General features: G+C 33.6%; 2 protein-coding genes across 2 annotated transcripts in view; one reads left to right on the top strand and one right to left on the bottom strand.

Moving 5' to 3' along the window:
* The window catches only part of LOC110095535 (c-Myc-binding protein homolog), a 23740-nt gene extending 8216 nt beyond the window's left edge, over positions 1 to 15524 (top strand). Inside the window, exons 2-5 of the mRNA XM_020821124.2 lie at positions 3832 to 3904; positions 4018 to 4066; positions 12704 to 12827; positions 15216 to 15524. Coding sequence (XP_020676783.1) covers positions 3832 to 3904; positions 4018 to 4066; positions 12704 to 12827; positions 15216 to 15290 — 321 coding nt within the window. The 3' untranslated portion in view covers positions 15291 to 15524. The remainder of the gene's footprint in view (positions 1 to 3831; positions 3905 to 4017; positions 4067 to 12703; positions 12828 to 15215) is intronic.
* A 2211-nt stretch (positions 15525 to 17735) lies between these two features.
* Positions 17736 to 20328, bottom strand: part of LOC110095534 (probable protein phosphatase 2C 78) — a 4817-nt gene continuing 2224 nt past the window's right edge. The window contains exons 3-4 of the mRNA XM_020821120.2: positions 18380 to 18619; positions 17736 to 18010 (exon numbers count right to left, since the gene is read on the bottom strand). Coding sequence (XP_020676779.1) covers positions 17771 to 18010; positions 18380 to 18619 — 480 coding nt within the window. The 3' untranslated portion in view covers positions 17736 to 17770. The remainder of the gene's footprint in view (positions 18011 to 18379; positions 18620 to 20328) is intronic.

Below are 20328 nucleotides of genomic sequence, written 5' to 3'. Positions count from 1 at the left end.
TCGCCCACCGACTACAGTCTTTCAGACTAAACGAACACATCATCAGTGATTATTTGTATTCACATCATGTAATGTACTCTATAAGATGTACATCAAGCTAAGGCTTTCCCCAAGGAAGAGCCTCATTTGTAATCAACTGCAATACTAGTGGATTTATTCAAACTAGGCTAGGCCACCGACTACAGTCCTTCCGACCTCCGTCGCCTACCGATTACAGTCTTTCAGACTAAACGAACACATCATCAGTGATTATTTGTATTCACATCATGTAATGTACTGTATAAGATGAACATCAAGCTAAGGCTTTCCCCAAGGAAGAGCCTCATTTGTAATCAACTGCAATACTAGTGGATTTATTCAAACTGGGCTAGGCCCCGTGATTTTTTCCCCTTTTTTAGGGGTTTTCCACGTAAAAATTTTTGTCTCCTTTAAATATTGCACCCTATCTCTTTATCTATATGTGTGTTGGATCTTCGTACAACGCTAAGATGCTAAGCTTTATTTTTATCTCCGGCCACGAATACTCCAGGACGCAACAAGGTTAAACCTGTTCTACACAAATCTTTTTGAATAACCTTTGTCCATGTTATCTTTAGTCTACTTCTCTTCCTTTCTATTCGTTCATCAAATTTTTTCTCTCATATTTTTTATGTATTATTTACTCTTCATTTTACATATCCAAACTATCTACGTCTATCATCCTCTACCTTATTTTCAAGATATTCTATTTCCACCATCCCTCTAAAATAATTATTTCAATAGATCTATTCTAATTTTTTCATACACCAATCATTCTCATTTATGTCATGCTATACTTGACTACCAATGTCCTATTCGTTGCTTAAGACTCGAATTCAAACTACATATCTGACATAAATATAGCTTTTTAAAATTACCTTTAAATCTCTATGGCATCATTTTATCAGATAATACTCCTTTGGCACTTTCTTTTTCTTACTAGTTCACATTTAGATCTAGAAGTTTTATCCTTATATATATCTTATTCTTGTATATAACAAACCTAAGATATATGATTCTATGATTCTATCACACCTAAAAATCTCTTTCCATCTTGATATTATTAATTATTAATTATTATTATTAAAATAACAAAAAGGGCATATCCCATTCTTAGTCTTTGCTTTACTAATCTAAGCTCTTATTTCCTAAATATTTTATCGATTATTTCACTTATTTCAATGGATGCCATTGCAAGAAAATATGCAATTACTTTGACAAATTCCAAGGGATTTTTTGCTGGGTTGTTGGGTATAACCAATGACACGACAACTTTTCTCTTTCCACAAATTCCCAAATCCAATGCATCGATGCCCCCCCTCCCTTTGATTCAGCACGGTAACACCCTGTTGAAGTCTCTCCTTCGTATATTGGAAGCTTAAGCAAGTAGTTAACCGCCGAGAAGTGTCCATTTTGTTTGACCACAAACTAGAGGTGTCAATATTTGACTCGACCCGAAAACCCGACCCGAAAATTTCGGGTTTGGGTCAACCTGAACCCGAACCGGGTCGGGTTCGGGTTAGGGATTTCGACCCGTTTGTAAAACCGGGTCGGGTTCGAGTTGACCCGGAAACCCGAAATCAACCCGGTTTGACCCGATTTTAATTAATTTAGGAGGATTTTAAAGGGGTTTTATGAAATAAGTAAATGATATTTCAAAAAATTATAAACATTATTGCCCAAATTAAATTAATCTTGATTTATTTTAAATTAATTGAAGTAAATCTTACCTTAATTTGATTTAGATTTAAATAAATATATTAAATAAAAAAATTTAATGAAATATACCCGAAACGGGTCGGGTTCGAGTTGACCCGGGCCCGTTTGTAAAAGCGGGTCGGGTTCGGGTCGGGTTGAACAGTGTCGGGTCAATTTCGGGTTGGACCCGAACCCGACCAATGACCCGTTTTTTACAGCTCTACCACATGGACTAAATAGTTTGTTTAAAGTCATTCAATTCATTTAATTTTTATTATATGTTTTTATGGTTTTCATATTTTAGATAAATGTGTTTTATGTGGGCATGTTAAATAAAATTTATGTTGGTATTTTTCTATGTTTACTTAATTTAGGTATGTTAAATAGAATTTATTTGAAAAAATAGTTAGTTGTGATATTAATATTTTAAATCATTTAGAAAAACCAGTTAGTTTTAATGTAAAAAATTAGTTGGTGATCATTTCGAAATATTAATTTGAAAATTTTGTTAGTTGCAATATTAAATATATTGAACGACTTTAAACAAACTATTTAGTAATAATAATTAGTGGTAATCTAAGAAAATCAGTTAGATAATTTTATTACTGGTGATGCTAAATATTTTGAATAATTAAAAGAAATATTTAGAAGAAAATTGTGATATGTTCAATGGTTCAATTATTTTACTATTGAGGTTTTTAGTGGTAATGTTAATTAATTAGCAATTAGTGATGTTAATTATTTAGTGGTAAAGTATTTAGAAAAATTATTGAATTCCAGGGCTTTTCTTGTTATGTTAGATTGATTGTGGTAATGTAAATAATGTATATATAATTAACATTTCTAATTGGGTTGACATCTCTAATGTATGCTTAAGTTTTGTAGCATCCTTTAAATCATAATCATATCACAAAATTTGTCATTTAGAATGTTCTCACCATCAGATATACCAGTGGAAGTTGGTTGAGTTTTTAATTTTTGTAGCACGTTAATAACACGTTTTAATTTCGAAGGAAAAAAAATACGGTGCAGTTTCTCTGAGAATTAAAGTTAAGCGCATTTAACTTCATATGAAGTCTAACGCATATTTATAATGGAGATGATTCCAACCTAATTATTGATTTTGGGTGTCACAGGGAGAGTGTAAGCTTAAGAAAGCTTTAAGTATGGGCCAGAAGAATGCATAACAAATTAAAATTGGGCCTTTGAATGTGGGGTTATGGACTCCTTTCTCCGACTCGATTGCACACACTGAGCATAGGAGGTTGAATCATGTAAATTTATTTATATATTCTTCCTTTTATATCTAGATTTATCTTCCTGTATTTTTGCTGCATGATGCACAGCAGCTGCCGTTCAACACTTCCAAATAGGGGGCCACGGGGTTATGAGAAGTTTCAGTTGATTTCTACATGTGGCGGATCCATTTTGCCCTGAGTTATGCATTACCTCGCATCTTTCACGTTTTGGTGATTTGTTCCTTTTAGGCTTTCCCTCCTACTGTTATGGTGACTTTGCTTTGTATTTGTTACACAAATGTATCACTTTTTCAGTTGTAAAAATAAGAATGATGTAATGTTCTTCTTCCAAACGTATCAATTTTTAATATATCTCATTAATTATTCATTATGCTTCCAAAATGATTTATTCTTTCAAACTCTCATTTAATAATTTCTCAACATAGTATTTTCTTTTTTGCTTATTGCCTTCATCTTTAACAAAAATCTTAGTCATTTATATAATTCATTATAAGCATGTGCCCGACAAGTTCAAATATGGATTACTGGAGCACAAATTCTGACACTTGTTCTCATATTGATCATCAAAATTGTAGCTATTCTTCATGCTAAGCTGAACTTTAGTTAAACAAAATGCAATCACTAACAAATGGATAAATCTGTGAAATCAATTGCTTTTATGAAATCGTAAAAGGATAAATCTGTGAAGTCAATTGTCTCCAATTTTTCTGCCTACACAAAAATGAAGGTAATGTTAGGAAGGTATTCTTATACACACTCATGGTTCTGTCCTTTTTTTTTTTTTTGTTTTTTTTTTTTTTTTTTTTTTTTTTTTTGCTTTATTTTAATGTTGATAGAAAAATATGATGATAAGCAGGAGAAAGAAGCAAAAAAGGAGGCTTTCAGGAAATATCTCGAGTCCAGTGGTGTGCTTGATGCATTGACTAAAGGTTCTCATCTATTTTCACAGGATTGCTTATGCTTATGCTTATGTTAGCTTGGAAACTTACTTGAAGTTATTTTGTGAGTTTTTACGTAATATTATGTTGATTCCTTCCTGCAGTTCTTGTTGCGTTATATGAAGAGAATGATAAACCTTCCTCCGCTGTTGAGTAAGTTCAAAATGATTTGCATGCTTAATAGAATCCTATATTTATCTAGATTCTGATTTAAGCTGAAGTTCCATTTCATATTAATTCCTGCATGCTGTGTTAGTTCTTATAGTTAGCAGGGAAGATCTGCTAGCTCTCAACTGTTGTGACAATATAAAAAGTGATGAACATCCAAAGTGCTCAAGGTGGTCTTCTATTGTTGTTGTGGCACCAATGCACTCCAGTAAAAATTTCTGCTTTTTTATAAAGCAAAATAAAAAAAACATGGTAATCATATTCAAATTATATCATATGATTTATTATAAATAAAAGCCACACATGATAGTTGATATATTTGGGTTTATATTTGTCATTATCCGATCCAGATGCTTGAATTAACTAGATGACAACATAAGATTGTACAATTATTTATAAGTTTTTTGCATTAAAATTTTAATGACAACTATTTCTAATATACTGAAAAGCCACTAAAATTCCTATTGAATTTAAAGAGAAAAATAATATAATTGTTCAAATAAATACCTCTCTTGGATTGTCATGCCTACGGTACACGTTCTATACTCTTCCACTTATTTAAAATTTTTTGGATGATAGTTGCGGACGTTTCTTCAATGATAAGGGTGAGTTATAATACAGCTCCGTGAGCACATCTTGCTTTTAAATTAAAGTAACATAACAACATTTTGAACAATATGCATACTTACTCTGAAATATGAAATAAAATAACATTAGTTAATAAAAATTTCTTTCTTTCTGAAAATGATTATAAATCATATGTTATGCATATATAGCACTCATATCATATATTATCATTTTTTGTAATTAATACAATCATCATAGGAGGCTGTCTAAATATTACCAATTAGGTACTTTCATTTTCTTTTTATTTTTCAAATATATTCTAATTCACGCGCGTGAATACATTGTGAACCCAGTCAGTACCATGAAGAAGTGTACTGATGGGTTGCTATGCTCTTTCTAATTTGCCACGCAAGTGCAAGTGTAGATCAAATAATAAAGTGAAATGTAGAGTATCGATCCCATGAAAAAAATTATATCCCACGAATGCCTCTAATACTATCTACTACAAATAGCAAAGTTTATCCTATTGAGTCGTGTTGGAATTGGTTTTCTATAACTACTACAATTGCTGAAAAGATATTTTAATTAAAGTAAAATATTTTGAACTTATGATGATGAATGATGCAATATTTTTGTAGGTAGACTATCGAAAATATATTATGAGTCAAAGCATATACACTCTTAGATCTCTGTCGAGCTTATAAGGGTGTAAAGTAAAGCTATCACCTTACTACAACGATTGTATCTCCATGGTTCCCAAAAACCTATTCATTTTATGTCTAAGTATGAAAGATTTTCATTTCAATCCTCTTATTTATAACATCATTCCTCCATTGTGGCAATGAATCACACTAAGTTTTAACTTCAAATATGATATTTTTATGAATTAAATAAAAATCAGAAGTGATTGAAAATAACATTGAAGTATTTCATTTACTAGAGTCGACAAGAAGAAAAAATATGCTTCATTCACATCACAAGCTCAAAACTAAAGAATTACCCAACCATAGAAATGAGTTTAAACAAAAAAGCCTTTATTTTATCAACTACAACAAGGTACAAGAGTTTTAGTGGAGAAAATGCCACTGGAATAGCGTTTACTATCAATTACAAACAAGAGATGCTTTTCAGATTGTTTTCCCTTTAGCATAATCACCCTCCATGCTTAATGCCCACTTCCTTGCTATTTTGTACAATAAATAGATGACAAACCCTCAACAATTAAAAAAGAAAATTATTTATTCTTAGCACAAACTGAAATAGGCTATGCGACGTTACATAAACAAACTAGCGCCTCAGCGTTGGAAAGATGGTCTCTGCCGTGACGTTGGCTTGAATTGACGTGACGTTTCAACATTGAACCGCTCCAACTTCTTTGTCACAATGCTGCAGGCGATTTGGCAGCACAATGCTTTATGGTGCTGAGGTGCTCCAAAAGACGGTGATGGGGCGCTGAATTAAAGTGCAAAATTTATGAGATTAGCACGCACTAGCGCTCCAATTGTAGACGTTGGGGCGCTATTGGTGTTTTGGTGCTTAAAGGATGGGCGTTAGGGCACTTAATTGATTTGCAAAACTCTCAAACTTAATTGCACCTCAGTGCTCCAGAGTGGCTCTAGGGTGCTAGCAATGCTGTGACCGCTCGACATTTATGGGTGCCGCGGCGCTGAAATAAAATATCATTTTTGTGGCCTTTTTTCCTATAATCTCCTACACAATATCAACTAAAACAAATATTTTTGTGATGCAAAGAGCTTAGCTTTTAATGATTTATATAATATATTAGATACCAATGAGGGAGAAAGATATATGTTTAAGTTAGCCAAACAAAGAGATAGTAGTAAGGATTTAGTTCAAGTGAATTGTATTAAGGATGAATATCAAAAGGTACTTTTCTTAGAAGATGATATTCAACAAAGGCGGATGAGATACTTTGCTAAACTTTTTAATGAAAAATGTGAAAATATGATTGACTTTAGTAACTTTAGCACCCTAAATGAAAATAAAGATTTTTATTTTTATCGGCGTATCAATAAAACCAAAGTTAAAGAGGCTTTAAAGAAAATTAAGCGTGGAAAAGCTGTTGGACTTGATGATATTCCAATAGAGATGTAGAAATGCTTAGGAGATGAAGGAATTTCTTAGCTTACTAAATTTTTTAATGCTATTTTAAAGACTAAAAAGATGTCATATGAGTGAAGAATGAGTGTGTTAATTCCTATTTTTAAGAATAAAGGTGATGCACAAGAGTGTGCGAATTATAGATGAATTAAGTTAATATGTCATACTTTAAAACTATGGGAGCGAGTTATGGATCATAGGTTGCGGCGTAATATTAATGTTTCTCAAAATCAATTTGGATTCATGCCGGGTAGGTCTACTATGGAAGCCATACATTTATTGAGAGGTTTGATGGAGAAATATAGAGATAATAAGGAGGATCTACATATGATATTTATTGATTTAGAGAAAGCATATGATAAAGTTTCAAGAGAAGTGCTATGGAGAGTTTTTTGAAAAGAAAGTAGTTAATAATACTTATATTCAAATCATTAAAGATATATATGCAGGAGCTATTACTTGTGTTCAAACATAATAAGGTGGTTTGACCAAGTATTTTCTACATCAAGGATCAATCTTAAGCCCATATCTTTTTGCTTTAGTTATGGATGTTCTCACTAGACATTTGCAAGAGGATGTACCTTATGTTTTTTGCTGATGATATTCTTCTTGTTGATAAGACTAGAGAGGGAGTTGAAGGTAAACTTGAATTATGGAGGTCAACCGTAGATTCTAAAGTTTTTCACTTGAGTAGATCTAAAACTGAATATATGGAGTGTAATTTTAGCCACAATAGACCTAGTGAGGGGATTGTGACTTTGGGCGATCAAGTCATTAATAAGAGTACACACTTTAGATATCTTGGATGTATTGTTCAGAGTGATGGTGAAATAGATGGGGATATTATCAGCAGAATTCAAGTTGGATGGTTGAAGTGGAGGAATGCATCGGGCTTGTTGTGCGATTGAAAATTCACCCTCAAACTTAAGGTAAAATTCTATAAGATGGTGGTGAGACTTGCAATGCTTTATGGTGCCGAATGTTGGCCATTAAAAGAGAAGTATAATATTAAGTTAAGTATTGCAGAGATGAGGATGCTTAGGTGGATTAGTGGCTTTACCCTTAGAGATAGGATACGAAATGAGCATATACGTGAAAAGGTTGGAGTAGCTCCAGTAGAAGATAAGATTAGAGAGAGTCACCTTAGATGGTTTGGTCACATTAAACGGAGGCCTTCCGATGACCCGGTTAGGAAAGTTGAGGGATTAGATTTGACTTATATTAAGAAAGGTAGAGGTAGACCTAAAGATTTAAATGAGAATTTGACTTTTAACAGGACAAAATGGCGAAAAAGGATTCATGTAGCCGACCTAATGTAGTGGGATAAAGGCTTGATGTTGTTGTTGTTGTTATTGTTGTATGTAATCAATCAATCAATATGCAAATACAAACATTTCTGCTTAATAGTTTTATTTTCATTTTCCATATCATTTCAAATCATTATATAGTAAACAATATATATAGCTTATGATAAATGATTGAATTATGATAATTTTATGTTATCCAATTCAATTTGACCAACTGTATTTAACAAAGATAACTCATAAATAGTTTATAATAATGGTAAGTGATTAAATAATAAATGATGCATTAAATTTAGAAGAAGCAATGTTATTATTTTAAATTTTTAAACATGAATGATCACCTCGAATTTAAATGGCTTGTTGATTCACAAAATTTCTGACTTCGACTTTGATAATTGAGCACCTATAATTATTTATTATGTAAAATATCTTTATTATCCTTATATATATTTAGCTATTAAATTTACCTAAATAACTCTCATTTTCCATACAAGATATCATTAGTGAAGTAAAATGCATAAAGTAAATGTGAAAAGTAAAGAGGCGCAAACTAATTTTTATAGTCGTTCGGTCAACTTGACCTACATCCACTCCTTAAAGTCCTCTTTTCAAGAATTGCACTAATATAGTGACTCTCCTTCAGCCCACAGTTAGGCGGAGAAGCCATTCTCTTTTTCCGTTGGTGGAGAATGCACCTTTACAGACTCTTCACACCCGAAGAATCACTTGTTTCTCCTCCTCAGTACAACAAAGCCGCTATGTCCTTCTTTCACCTCCTTGGTTCGGTGGATTCTCCGTATCCTTCTTTCACATCCTCGGTCTAGCAGAGTCGCTAAGTCCTCTCACCTCCTCAGTCCAACGGAGTCGCCGACGGTCTTTGGCACCAAAGGCTTTCATTCACAAAGCTTCTCTCAGGACAAACACCAACACTATAGGAGGATCTCAAGTGCAAGTCTGCTGGAGCAACCATTTGAAAACTCTTCTCACACTCCCTTGAAACCCTCAAAAATATTCTCCCTCTCACACAACTCACCCTTTCTCTCATTTGCTCAATGCTCTTTCTCTAAGCTCTCTGACAGAAGAAATAGAAACCCTTGATTGCCCAAAGACTCTTTTGAAGTTATAATAAGAGTTTATATAGAGAGCTTTAATAAATCCTAATTATTAATTCTGTTGCTTCTATTCCTACAGTGCAATTAGTTCATTCTTTGTTGTACGATTCAAGATTGTTACGTACGATTAGTTCAATTAAATAGTATTTCGTATAGTACGAACCCTAGTATGATTAATTATCGTACAGATAGTTACTCTACCTATTTTCTAGTATGATTATCAATCTTAATTAATCTTGATTCAATTGCTTAATTATAAGGATTAAATTTGACAAGATTTTTAAACTTAGTACAACACGAACTAGTTTGTACTGTGCGATTAGAACACCTTTCAAAATTCAAATTATTGCCTCATTTAAATGATGGTGGGGATATTAAATATAGATGATCGTCTAGTATGATGTTGTGATCGTACAATACGATTAGTTATGGCACATTATAAATTAATCTCATTTAATTAAACATTTTGATTAATTTTTTATTGCACTGATCGTGTAGTACTATCAAAATAGTCTAGCACAATCTTCATAAAAATTAAAATATTTAACTACATTCCACCTTGTGTGTGTGCACGATTGCTAAGCTAATATACACCTATTACAATATACATACTCTTTCAAAGTATAACTGACCAACACAATATTTTTTTGAGCTATGATTTTTTGACGGTGCTTTGTGTATGTTGAACCTGAAAAAAAATGTAATGTATAAAATAGAAAAGGATAAATGAACTTCTAATAATATTTGTGATCATCAAAACACAAGGTTGGGCTCCAAGATTTCTACTATCCCAAACATGTCTTGATGGTCTGTTTGTTTAACAGACACTCTTCGGATGATTTCAGCTATTAGTCAACACATTTTGAATAACATTCACACAACGCTTCTTCTTTCGCACAATGACGTATCAATATTCGATAAGGTCAACCTTGGTGCAGTTACTGAGGTGAACATTAAACAATTCAGACATTATATAAAACATTTGAAAAAATAGTTGCGTGATCATATATCATCTTTTCACAAGGATCTCAATATTTATTTTATTCTAATTAAGAACCATAAGTAACAACTTTAAGTGTATTGTTTCCTTTTAATACAAAAATATCAATATCATATCATGTTCATACCCGTAAATCTGACTTCAGATGGGTACTATATCTCATCATTTAACTTAAGTAGAAGAAATAAGTTCCCCTTGATATCGATAGATCTGTGGATCACAAATGTCAGAGCAACAAAGCTATTTCGTTATCAATAACAAACTGATATACCACCACTATACAGTGATGATTTTATCATGTTTATCAACTACATATGATGCCTCGAAGGTATCAAAACTAAATTAGAGCATAAGAATGTAAATATTCAACGGTGAGCTGAGGTAAAACTATACTTTGTTGCAGAAAATCAATTTGGACTAGAAGCTAAACTGTATTATTGAATTGGTAAAAATCGCTGCAGGGCTTGTCGTTTTGCCTATAGCTGATGAGTTAATAGGACAGTATGCATTAGAAAACTTCTTTTCATGTAATTCATACTTCAAAGTTTCGTGTCCTTTGTCCCCATAAACTGATGCTACAGTACTTTGTGGCACTGAAAACTGATGTTCATTTAAAAATTCAAGATCATGGTCTATAGAATCTTGCCCTACATAGTCTGTTGTTTGTGAACTACAAGCGGGCTCTTTAATGGCAATGCTAGATGATATCGTTTGCTGTGCAACTTGTTTATGATGCTGATTCAGCATCTGAGAAGTATATCCATAATGTATATTCTTATGATTTTTTACAGCTTTGTATATCTCATAGTTTTGAATAGTTGCAATATTCATGGGCTGAGTTGACACTGCTATTGAAGAAGCAATGGATGGGTTTACCATTGGTTTCCTCATTTTTGAACTTTGATTCTGCAGTTTAAGTGAAGTTGATGTGGTGCTAATGGATGGCTTAACATATGCATGATCTTAAAAACTACTTCCACACATTGTAAATAATGTTTTTACTGTTGGTAGATGTTATTGTGTATTGCTAAGTGCTTTCGTATAAACCTTTGATAATGATCCCAAATTGTTAACTGCGCTGCCACCAATTACATATGCTTGGGCAACATGTCCTCCATTCACATCTATCTTATACTCCGGAACAACCGGAGCATGAGATAAGTATTTCTTTTGATTCAACTCCCAAGCAGCTTGTGCTTGTAGCTGTTGCAAAAGGAAAAGAAAAGGGGAAAAATACATACTTAGTAGGCCAATTCTAGATTGATGGATTTTATACTTTAACATGAATAACTTCTCCAATTGAACTAACAACTTTGAGCTAATGATCATATAACTCACACTCCTAATTTATTTCAAAGTATTATTATCCTAGCTTTGGCATTATCATGTAGATTGAGAGCAATAACTTAATTAACGATTTAGATTTGAACATAACAATAAAATTACATGTTAGAAAGAAACAGATTAAAGTAGAATTACCAATAATTTAATATACAAAGCCCGAAGTAGCATTGACTTGTCTTTATCAAGGATAGGCTGTAATTGTGGAACTAACATATTTAAATTCAGGGAATTTTTCGATGCCACCAGTTGAGAGATGTGGGAGATGTGGAGAGTTTTGGGAGATGGTTACAAATGAAGAGGGAGGATCCTATTTATACCCCTCCCATGCCTAAGAACATTCTAGAATTTCATCCAAAATACATGGGTGTGGAGTTCTCTAAAACACTCCACACTATTCCCTACTTATATTACAATGTTCTTAAGAGTTCTAGAGTATCCTAGAATACTCTCCAAATATTCACACTATTTTAGAACATTCCAGAGTACTCAACCCATTTATCGAGGGATGAATTAGGACTTTTCGATCTTGGGAATCATGATGGAGAAGGATTTTAGTGCAAGAGGTTTTGAAACTTGGTCCCAGGTGCTATGGCAATCATACTTCTATGAGGAGAGAAAGAGAGAAACATTCATGAAAGAGAAACCATGAGAGGAGGATTTCTGATTTTGTGAATATCATGAGGGTTGCTGTGAGGATTATATTTATAATCAAACTAAGTTAAAGTTTAAACCTATACTTTCTAAAAATTCTATCATGTAATTTATAAAGAAGACAATCCTAAAGTTAAATACATTTAAATGATATAAAAAAAGTTTTAGAAATAGTCCAAAAATATTAGAATAATCTAGGATATCCTAGAATAATGTTAATCGATATATTGCATCAGCTAGTGCCTTTTATGTTTCTTCCCATTGTGGAGTGAGCTTTTTAATACCTTAGCATTTCAGTTCTATTTGTTTTCTGTTTTACAAGTTATCTAACCACATTGAAGTGTACGTATGTCTTAGATAATAGTCATTTGGGTACGTGATTGTTTCTTAGAATATTATTTTATGGTGGCGGATTCTATGAGGAAAAGGCTTTCTGCTCAGGAGCATTATCTATGAAATTTTACAGCTTGAATGGCAGTATCTTACCATTTCATTAGCGGAATATATGTGTTTTCTCTTTCAGATTTGTTCAACAAAAATTAGGTGGTCCGTCAATTTCCGAGTATGAAAAGCTTCAAGCTGAGAAGTCAGATCTACAGTTAATGTATGACGAGCTCTCCACATCTTACAAGAAAAAATGCAAAGAGGTAACAAATAATTCAAAGTAAACACGTGACTAATCTTTTTTGTGAGGATGTATAGATTTATTCGCTTATTTTCTGGTCTCGTTCAGTCGTTTGGTTGATATTTAATTCCTGATATGGTAATGTCTTCCTGTATGCAAGCAAGTTAGGCTCACTTTCATGATTCCATATTGCACCTTTAGGTTCTATGTTAACTATGTGGAATTTTTTTAACTTCATATAATCTCATAGATGTAAAATACATGAACCTGTTAAAAAATGGATAAAGATGCATATAAACTTACTCTTATAACTTAATACGCATTGTGCCAACTAATGCTAGCACTGCTCCAAGTTGCTATGCAAAAAAATAAATAAAAATAAAAACATTCTAATGTATAGTTGTTCTTGATATTCCTTATTATTATTATTAATTTATTATCATATACCAAGTAGTGATACTAAGAGTCTGCTTTGGTCTAATACAAACTGATTTAAACAAAATTGACTAGTTGAGTGTCTTTGAACCTAGACGATACAACTAACAATTTAGTTTTATTTTTATTAATTTAATCATCCCTTGCAATGCAAGAGTGTTTTCTAGTTATTAGAGAGAAATATCAAGATTGTCACTGGACTATTTGTATGGGGCCATTTTTATTTGAGAGTGTAAATTTGTTTAATTTAGTCATTTAACTTTCCAAATATAATCCAAAATAGACCCACTGTTTGATTATTTTGGATCAAATTTGAAGAGTCAAGGAATCATTTTGGATGAGATTTGAGTAGCTAAGGAACTAAATTATATACCTTACATAGTCTATAACTAAAATACTCTCATATAAATAGTCTAGAGACAATTTTAACTTTTGATCTTTAGTTATATACACTAAACTGTACTACATACCTCCAGGAGCTGCATGTGGGCTTTGAAAATTAGCTTCTGGCACTTTTGAGAAAGTTTGTTTTTGTTTTTGGGTTAAATTTTCAAAAGCTAGATTATATTGTAGATGAGGAACTATCTAGAAATTCCATCCTTATTTTGTGATTTGTTTATGATTTAGTTTCATATTTCTTCTTTTCTTATAAGCATAAGCCCCTATATGTTCCCTTTCCAATGACAAGAGAACTTTTGATTATGGCTTATCATTAAATACTAATTGCTTAGCTTATAATGACAGTGATTTTTGTTTATAATTGAGAAAACATATCACCTTCAGCTTCGAGCGGATGTTAGGGGGAATAATGAGAAATTTGATCAAGATATCATGGTTTCATAGTCCTAAGTTATCATTGACCTTGATCTACTTAGTGAGCAATGATAATCAATCTAAACTGATTAAATGATTCTTTTTGATAGCTATGAGTTGCTTGGTCCAATGGGGCTTTATATATTTGGGGTGAATGTTTGCCTAAGAGGATAATTTTAAGTCCATGTTTACGAACATGGGGCTTTATGCCTTACAAGTGCATTTAAGAATTTACCTCTTTGAACAACTAAGTTTATTCCAATGTCTTCAGGTTGTTGTCCGGATATTTAGGGCATTGATGTTCAGATATTTAGGCCATTGATGTCCCAAACCCCACTTCATGATAATTAAAAAATTAATTCATTTATTCAGACCAAATAGGCTTCAATGTCCCCCTTCTAGCCTCCATAATTATTGATCCTCATAAAACAAATTCAAATTCCAGTCTCTCTGACTAATTCCTTCGATGTTTCTCAATCTCCTGCCATCTCTGCACTTGAATTCCTGCCCCTTAATAACTCAATTAAGGCATCGTTTGGGACAGTTTTCTTACTGCTTTCTAAAATTTTTTGAATCAGAAAATTTTGTACTAAAAAATTGTTTTAAGAAACAATAAAAAGCTGTCCCAAACAAAACCTAAATCTAAATAGTAGTTTCCAAGAATGCATGCGAACTACTTCAACAACAACATTGTCCTCCCCAAGCTGCCCCCAGGTACAATATTGAGTCACACAACAATTTTATCAGTTTCTAGAGTAAGCAGGACGATAATACTGGTTTCTAGGGCTGAATTTGGAAAAATTATTCTGTGCGGAGTTTAGACTCCAATGAAAATGCATCACGCCCAGTACCGAGCCTCGGTACCGCTTGGTACCTAAGTGTAAACTGGATTGTTCTCCCGTCTGGTGTCCACACAGAATAATTTCTCTTGAATTTGTGAGATCTGAGTTAACTAAATACTCTTTAAATTCGTTGCCATCTGTTAAAATGCCTTTGTATTATTTCGCTAAACTTCCTTTTCATAATGAATTTGCCTCTGAGATTATTTAATGGAACTGCTAAAAATTCCTAAATTGCTACGTTTCACGAATTGTTATTCCTGCAGATTTTATATTCCATCTATTTTGATTTATAAATTTGCATTTTTTTTTCCGTGTTGCAGATTGAAGAGCTGAAGAACTCAAAAGTCGTGATAGATGCGTTTATTGATAGATTGGATGACAAAGGAATGGACTGAGTGAAATGAAGCTAAGATAGGCAATACAAAATCGATGCTCTAACAAGAAAAATATCATTTGTTCCCTGTAAGATTTATGTTACTAATGCCATCCAAAGAATATATGGTGAAAAATGTCTTACAACTGATTTCCTGATAAAAAATGAAGACCTGCTTCTTGTTTGTGAATTATTAAACAAATATCTGTTGGATAAATGAAAGATAAATAGAGATGAAAAAAGTATTGGGGAGCAAGGACAGCATGCGAACGGGATTTCTCAGGTAAAAACATATGAACCTCGTGCAGTTTTTTTTTTTTTTTTTTTTTTTAATGTAGTTTTCTTTACAGTATGATGAATTGAGTTTATTGAATGTCAATGATTGTGTTCATTGTCTAGTTTCCTAAGGCCTCCTTTGTTTGGAGAAATTATTCTGTGCGGAGGCCGAACGTAGCTCTATGTTCGGAGGCGAATCAGGTGCAGCCACGGCAATGGTACCGAGCCGCGGTACCCAGTAAAGGGGTGACGTGACACATTCTGGTTAGTCTCTGGATGGCGTTCGGCGTCCGCATAGAATAATTAATCGTTTGTTTGAGAGAGTTTTCTAATTATTTTTTAAAACATTTTTTTATTTTAAAATTTTTTGAGCTAAAAATTTTTGTACTAAAAAAATGCTTTTGAAAGAAATAGAAAGCTGTCTCAAATGAAGTCACAATGATCCTAGACTAATTAGGATTTTTGTTATTCTTGCAGTTATCACATTCCTCTCTATGAAATGGAGAAATATTAGTTGATAGTGCTCAAAATAGCTTTATTAAATTGCATGACTACTTAATGTGGATTTAGCAAAAATTCTAATTTGGCTTACTACCATAGCAAGTAATATATTTGGGTTTGAGTGCTATGTATTAGATGGAGGGTGGAGTTTGAAATCTGTGCTCCCCCAATGTATAAAATTCAATGTCATATTTTATAAATTATAGCGTCCAACAAGAGAGAGAGAGAGAGAGAATCTGATAAGACATGAATTCATTATCCTTCCAATTTTCATCGCTGTCTTTCATCTTTCTGTTTAGAGTAATTATTACGTCCGGTGAAATCCGAACGTATCCGAATGCATGCCGAGCAATACCGAGTGCTCAATATCAAGTTTTAGGTGACGTGGCGCGTGGTTATTGGTCTATTAATGCATTCGGTGATCGGACGTAATAATTGCTCGTCTGTTTATTGACTGATTAACAACTTACTTAATTCTCCTCTGCCCATTACATTTTTTTTTTTCTCCTCTCTTGAAAAAAATGTACAAGACCCTCCTAACCTTTTTCATATGAGGCTCTTTTTAAAAATTGAAATGTCTTTTGTGTTTGATTTGATTGTTTTACTCTAATCTGAAATCTACTAAAAAAATTATTGATATTTATAATCATTATGAATACATAAAAAGATCTTGGAAGTAATTGAGGGTGGTTGCAATGATCTTCCACCGCTAAGCGAAAATTGTTAGACCTAGAGACAACATTAAAAATATTGAGAGAAGATAGTAAAAATGCTCGAGGATGGTTAAGAAGTACATTATTATATAGACATAGGTGGCAAAGACCTTGGAACATCAAACAATGGCCAAAGTTACACAATCTAAATGTTATAATGCTCAAATGAATTGAATTTGGAGTCTATTTATAAATGGAGATAAAAAATGTTGGAATGTTCTTTATAATTTTAACAATAATTTCTACATAATTACGCTCTCAAATGATTGAAAAGAAATGGTACAAATCACACCCTTCGATTGGCCCAACAATCATTGGTAGCATAAAAGTGGCAAATTCAACAACAACAGGAGTCAAATTGATCAACAGAGCAAAACCATCCAATTAAATTAAAACCCTAAAGCTCGTTCAATTTTGAGAAAATGATTTATGAGATATACTAACTTCAGTTCAATAAAAACCTTCCACTACCACTCTTTGTAGTGTTATCATGCCCAGTAAAGCTAATGAAAACTAATGCATGTGGTATTTTTTTATTGGGTGCCTGATGTATCTCTATATCAGGTTACCTGACCCAATAAAAATTCTCTTTTGAGATGGTGTTTTGTTTGCTTCTTAAAACAATTTTTTAATACAAAAATTATATTAAAATTTTTGTGCTAAAAAGCTTCTTTAAGAAGCAGTAAGAAAATCGTTCAAAATGAAACCTAAATAAAGAAAGAAATAATATATAGCCAGACAATCCATAAAAGCAGGTAACGCCTTGCATCACGAAACTCTGCAAACTATTTTGCCAAGTTCAGCATATGAGCAAACACCAACATTGATGTCAAATAAGAAAAAAACCCTAAAAAAACATGCAGATCAACTGCCCTCAATAATTGCCACACAGGTACCTGGCGTTGCAGCTCTTTCACCAAACAAGAAAAAACTTAGTTCTTTTACAGAGCAGATAGCTGAGCATGTTGTGAGGGATGTCATCGCTGCTCTACAATCTTCAATTCTTCACAACTCAGGGAAAAAAGCCATCGCCATAATCCTGTGGTTCATGAGAGAACATATCCACAGGAGCGTTGGTGCAATGGAAATTCTCACCAGTAAAATGATGATCAAGATATATCACAATAACTGTGATGTCGTCATGAATTTGACGCCTTTCTCCTTTGGGTGTTCCTTTCAGGCTACCGTAACTCATATTGCGCTTCTTTGCGGCCTCATTAAGCGCTGCTCTGACCAACCTCTTCGCAATTCCCTGCACAAATATTACAGTTACACAAAAATGAAGAAATGGAATTATATGCTTCTGTGGAAGGGGAAATTATTAGGTGCATACACTTGATCCAGAGATGTCTCCCGATACTGCGTATCCTCTGCTTACGCTCTGCGTATTTACTGCGTATTGCAGTAAATAAGCAGCAAATATTTAATTGTGAGGATTTGTTGTTTATTTATTGTGTATCTACAAATACGCAGATTCTAAACAGAGTGTAAGCAGAACGTACGCAGAGTATAAGCAGAGTGTACGCAGAGCGTACGCAGTGCATCCAATAATCCGGACGCATCTCTAGATCCAGTGTCCGCACCTGATAATTTCCCCTGTGGAAGGGGAGCAAGAACTAACTGCTCTTGGATTCCTAGTGACCATCTTAACGGCAGCTTCATCACTTAGTTGTTCCCAAAGGCCATCTGAAGCGAATATCACGAACAAGTCATGAGGTCTCAGCCTGCGCCTCCCAACAGATGGCTCGGATGTGATAACAGGCCGGTTGAATGGGGTGGCGGAAGGGAAGAGCTGTTGGTACAGTGGGCTTCTGCTGAATTCAGGGTTTTTCAGGTAGTAGTCCCCAATGGTTCGTGATACCTATACAAATTATGCATCAGAGCCCTACATTGGTTATCAATACCAACACTCACCCGTGTACTCACTCATATCCATTGGGTATGGGTGGTTTTGGGTACGCCCATGACTTTGTGGGTGGGTACTTAACATCGGGGAAAAAATTAATTTACATTGTTAACCACTGTATATCTTATACTACTATAATCCTCACTATGTAGTGTGCAGCACTTAACCACGCTGCAACTACGGTAAATTCTTATATGCGGCTAGAAAGTTTGCAATCAGAGCAAAGGGCAACAAGCCTCAAGGCCATCAGTCTGTGGCAGACTGCGTTCAAAAAGCATGGAAAGTGGGTGGGTATATGTGGGTACAACATCCCGAAAGTCACCATAGGTGGGCGTGGGTGGGCGAAGCCTCTCTGAGTAAAACATGGGTACCCAATCAGGACCCTATGTAGGGCTTTGTTATGCATCATGCTTTTCAGTAACACCAATATTTTATACATGCAGGTAGCTAATTATGTAAGCAAAAAAAAACTGTGCAACCCAACACGAAGAAATATATAAGAATGGCATAGGTACCATGCATTTATAACTTGTAATATTGGAACATCAATTCTGGGACAGCATATTATCAGTTCACCTAAGCTATTAAGACAACTTAATTTTGCATAGATCAAGAGGCAAACGCAGCTTACGGCAATGGCAATCCAAGACATTTGTAAGTGAAATTAGAATGCTATACGTTAAATGTTCATCTCTAATACCACCTACTTAGAATAATCTTTACAGTTATAACTGCAAAAAGGGAAATGCACGTAAACTTACCTTTATTTTGGGAGATTTTGTTTTTCTATTATTAGAACCTATGACATTCACTTAAGAGAGAAATTATTATGCACGTTATAGTAGTACATTCTTCCAAAAAAAGTTATAGGAGCACACAGTTGGATACTTGTTGTGTGCTTAATAAATAGTTTTGTACTTTAAAAAATAGAATACACAGTTGTGTATTCCAACACTCCACACATAGAGCTACAGTCGGTAGCAGTCCACATGTAATAATTTCTCCATTTTAGGAAAAGTTATTCTGTGCGGACGCCGAACGCAGCTCTGCATCCAGAGACCAACCAGAATAAGAGACGTCAACAATACCGAGCGGTATCGAGCCGAGGTACCAACATGACTCATTTTGATTGGTTTCTGGACGGCTTTCGACTTCTGCACAGAATAATTTCTCTCATTTTAGACTCATTTTTTTTCTATTAGTTATAAAGTACGGATCCAGATATAAAGTGTAAAATCATTAAACATTAACGGAGGAAAAATAAGGGGGAAAAATCACTGATTGTTTTTGAACAGAGGTACCAATTATAAACTGGAAATAAATAAAAGATAAAAATAAAAACATGTTGTCCCAATCAAGACAGCCATTGGAAACCAAAGCATACAGTTTATGCATTCTCGTCAAATAAGACTCCCAAATAGCAAATAAATGATGATATACAGGAATGTTATCCTGGCCTAAAAATTTTAGCCAAAGACAGCCATTGGAAACCAAAGCATGCTTTCAGGCGATGCTCTAACAAACAGAATTTGAAATAAAGAACTTATAGAGTAATGCTGTCCTGGTTTAAAAATTTGGCCAAGATTCTAATCGAATGCAGTCACTTCAGTGTTTCCATATTTTTATTTTCATTGGCGCAGAAAAAACATTTTTTTTTTTTTTTT

The sequence above is a fragment of the Dendrobium catenatum genome, unplaced genomic scaffold (assembly GCF_001605985.2).
Source record: "Dendrobium catenatum unplaced genomic scaffold, ASM160598v2 fragScaff_scaffold_827, whole genome shotgun sequence".
Classification (NCBI taxonomy): domain Eukaryota; kingdom Viridiplantae; phylum Streptophyta; class Magnoliopsida; order Asparagales; family Orchidaceae; genus Dendrobium; species Dendrobium catenatum.
Note: the sequence above shows the minus strand (reverse complement) of the source record. Positions and strands in the feature narration are given on the sequence as shown.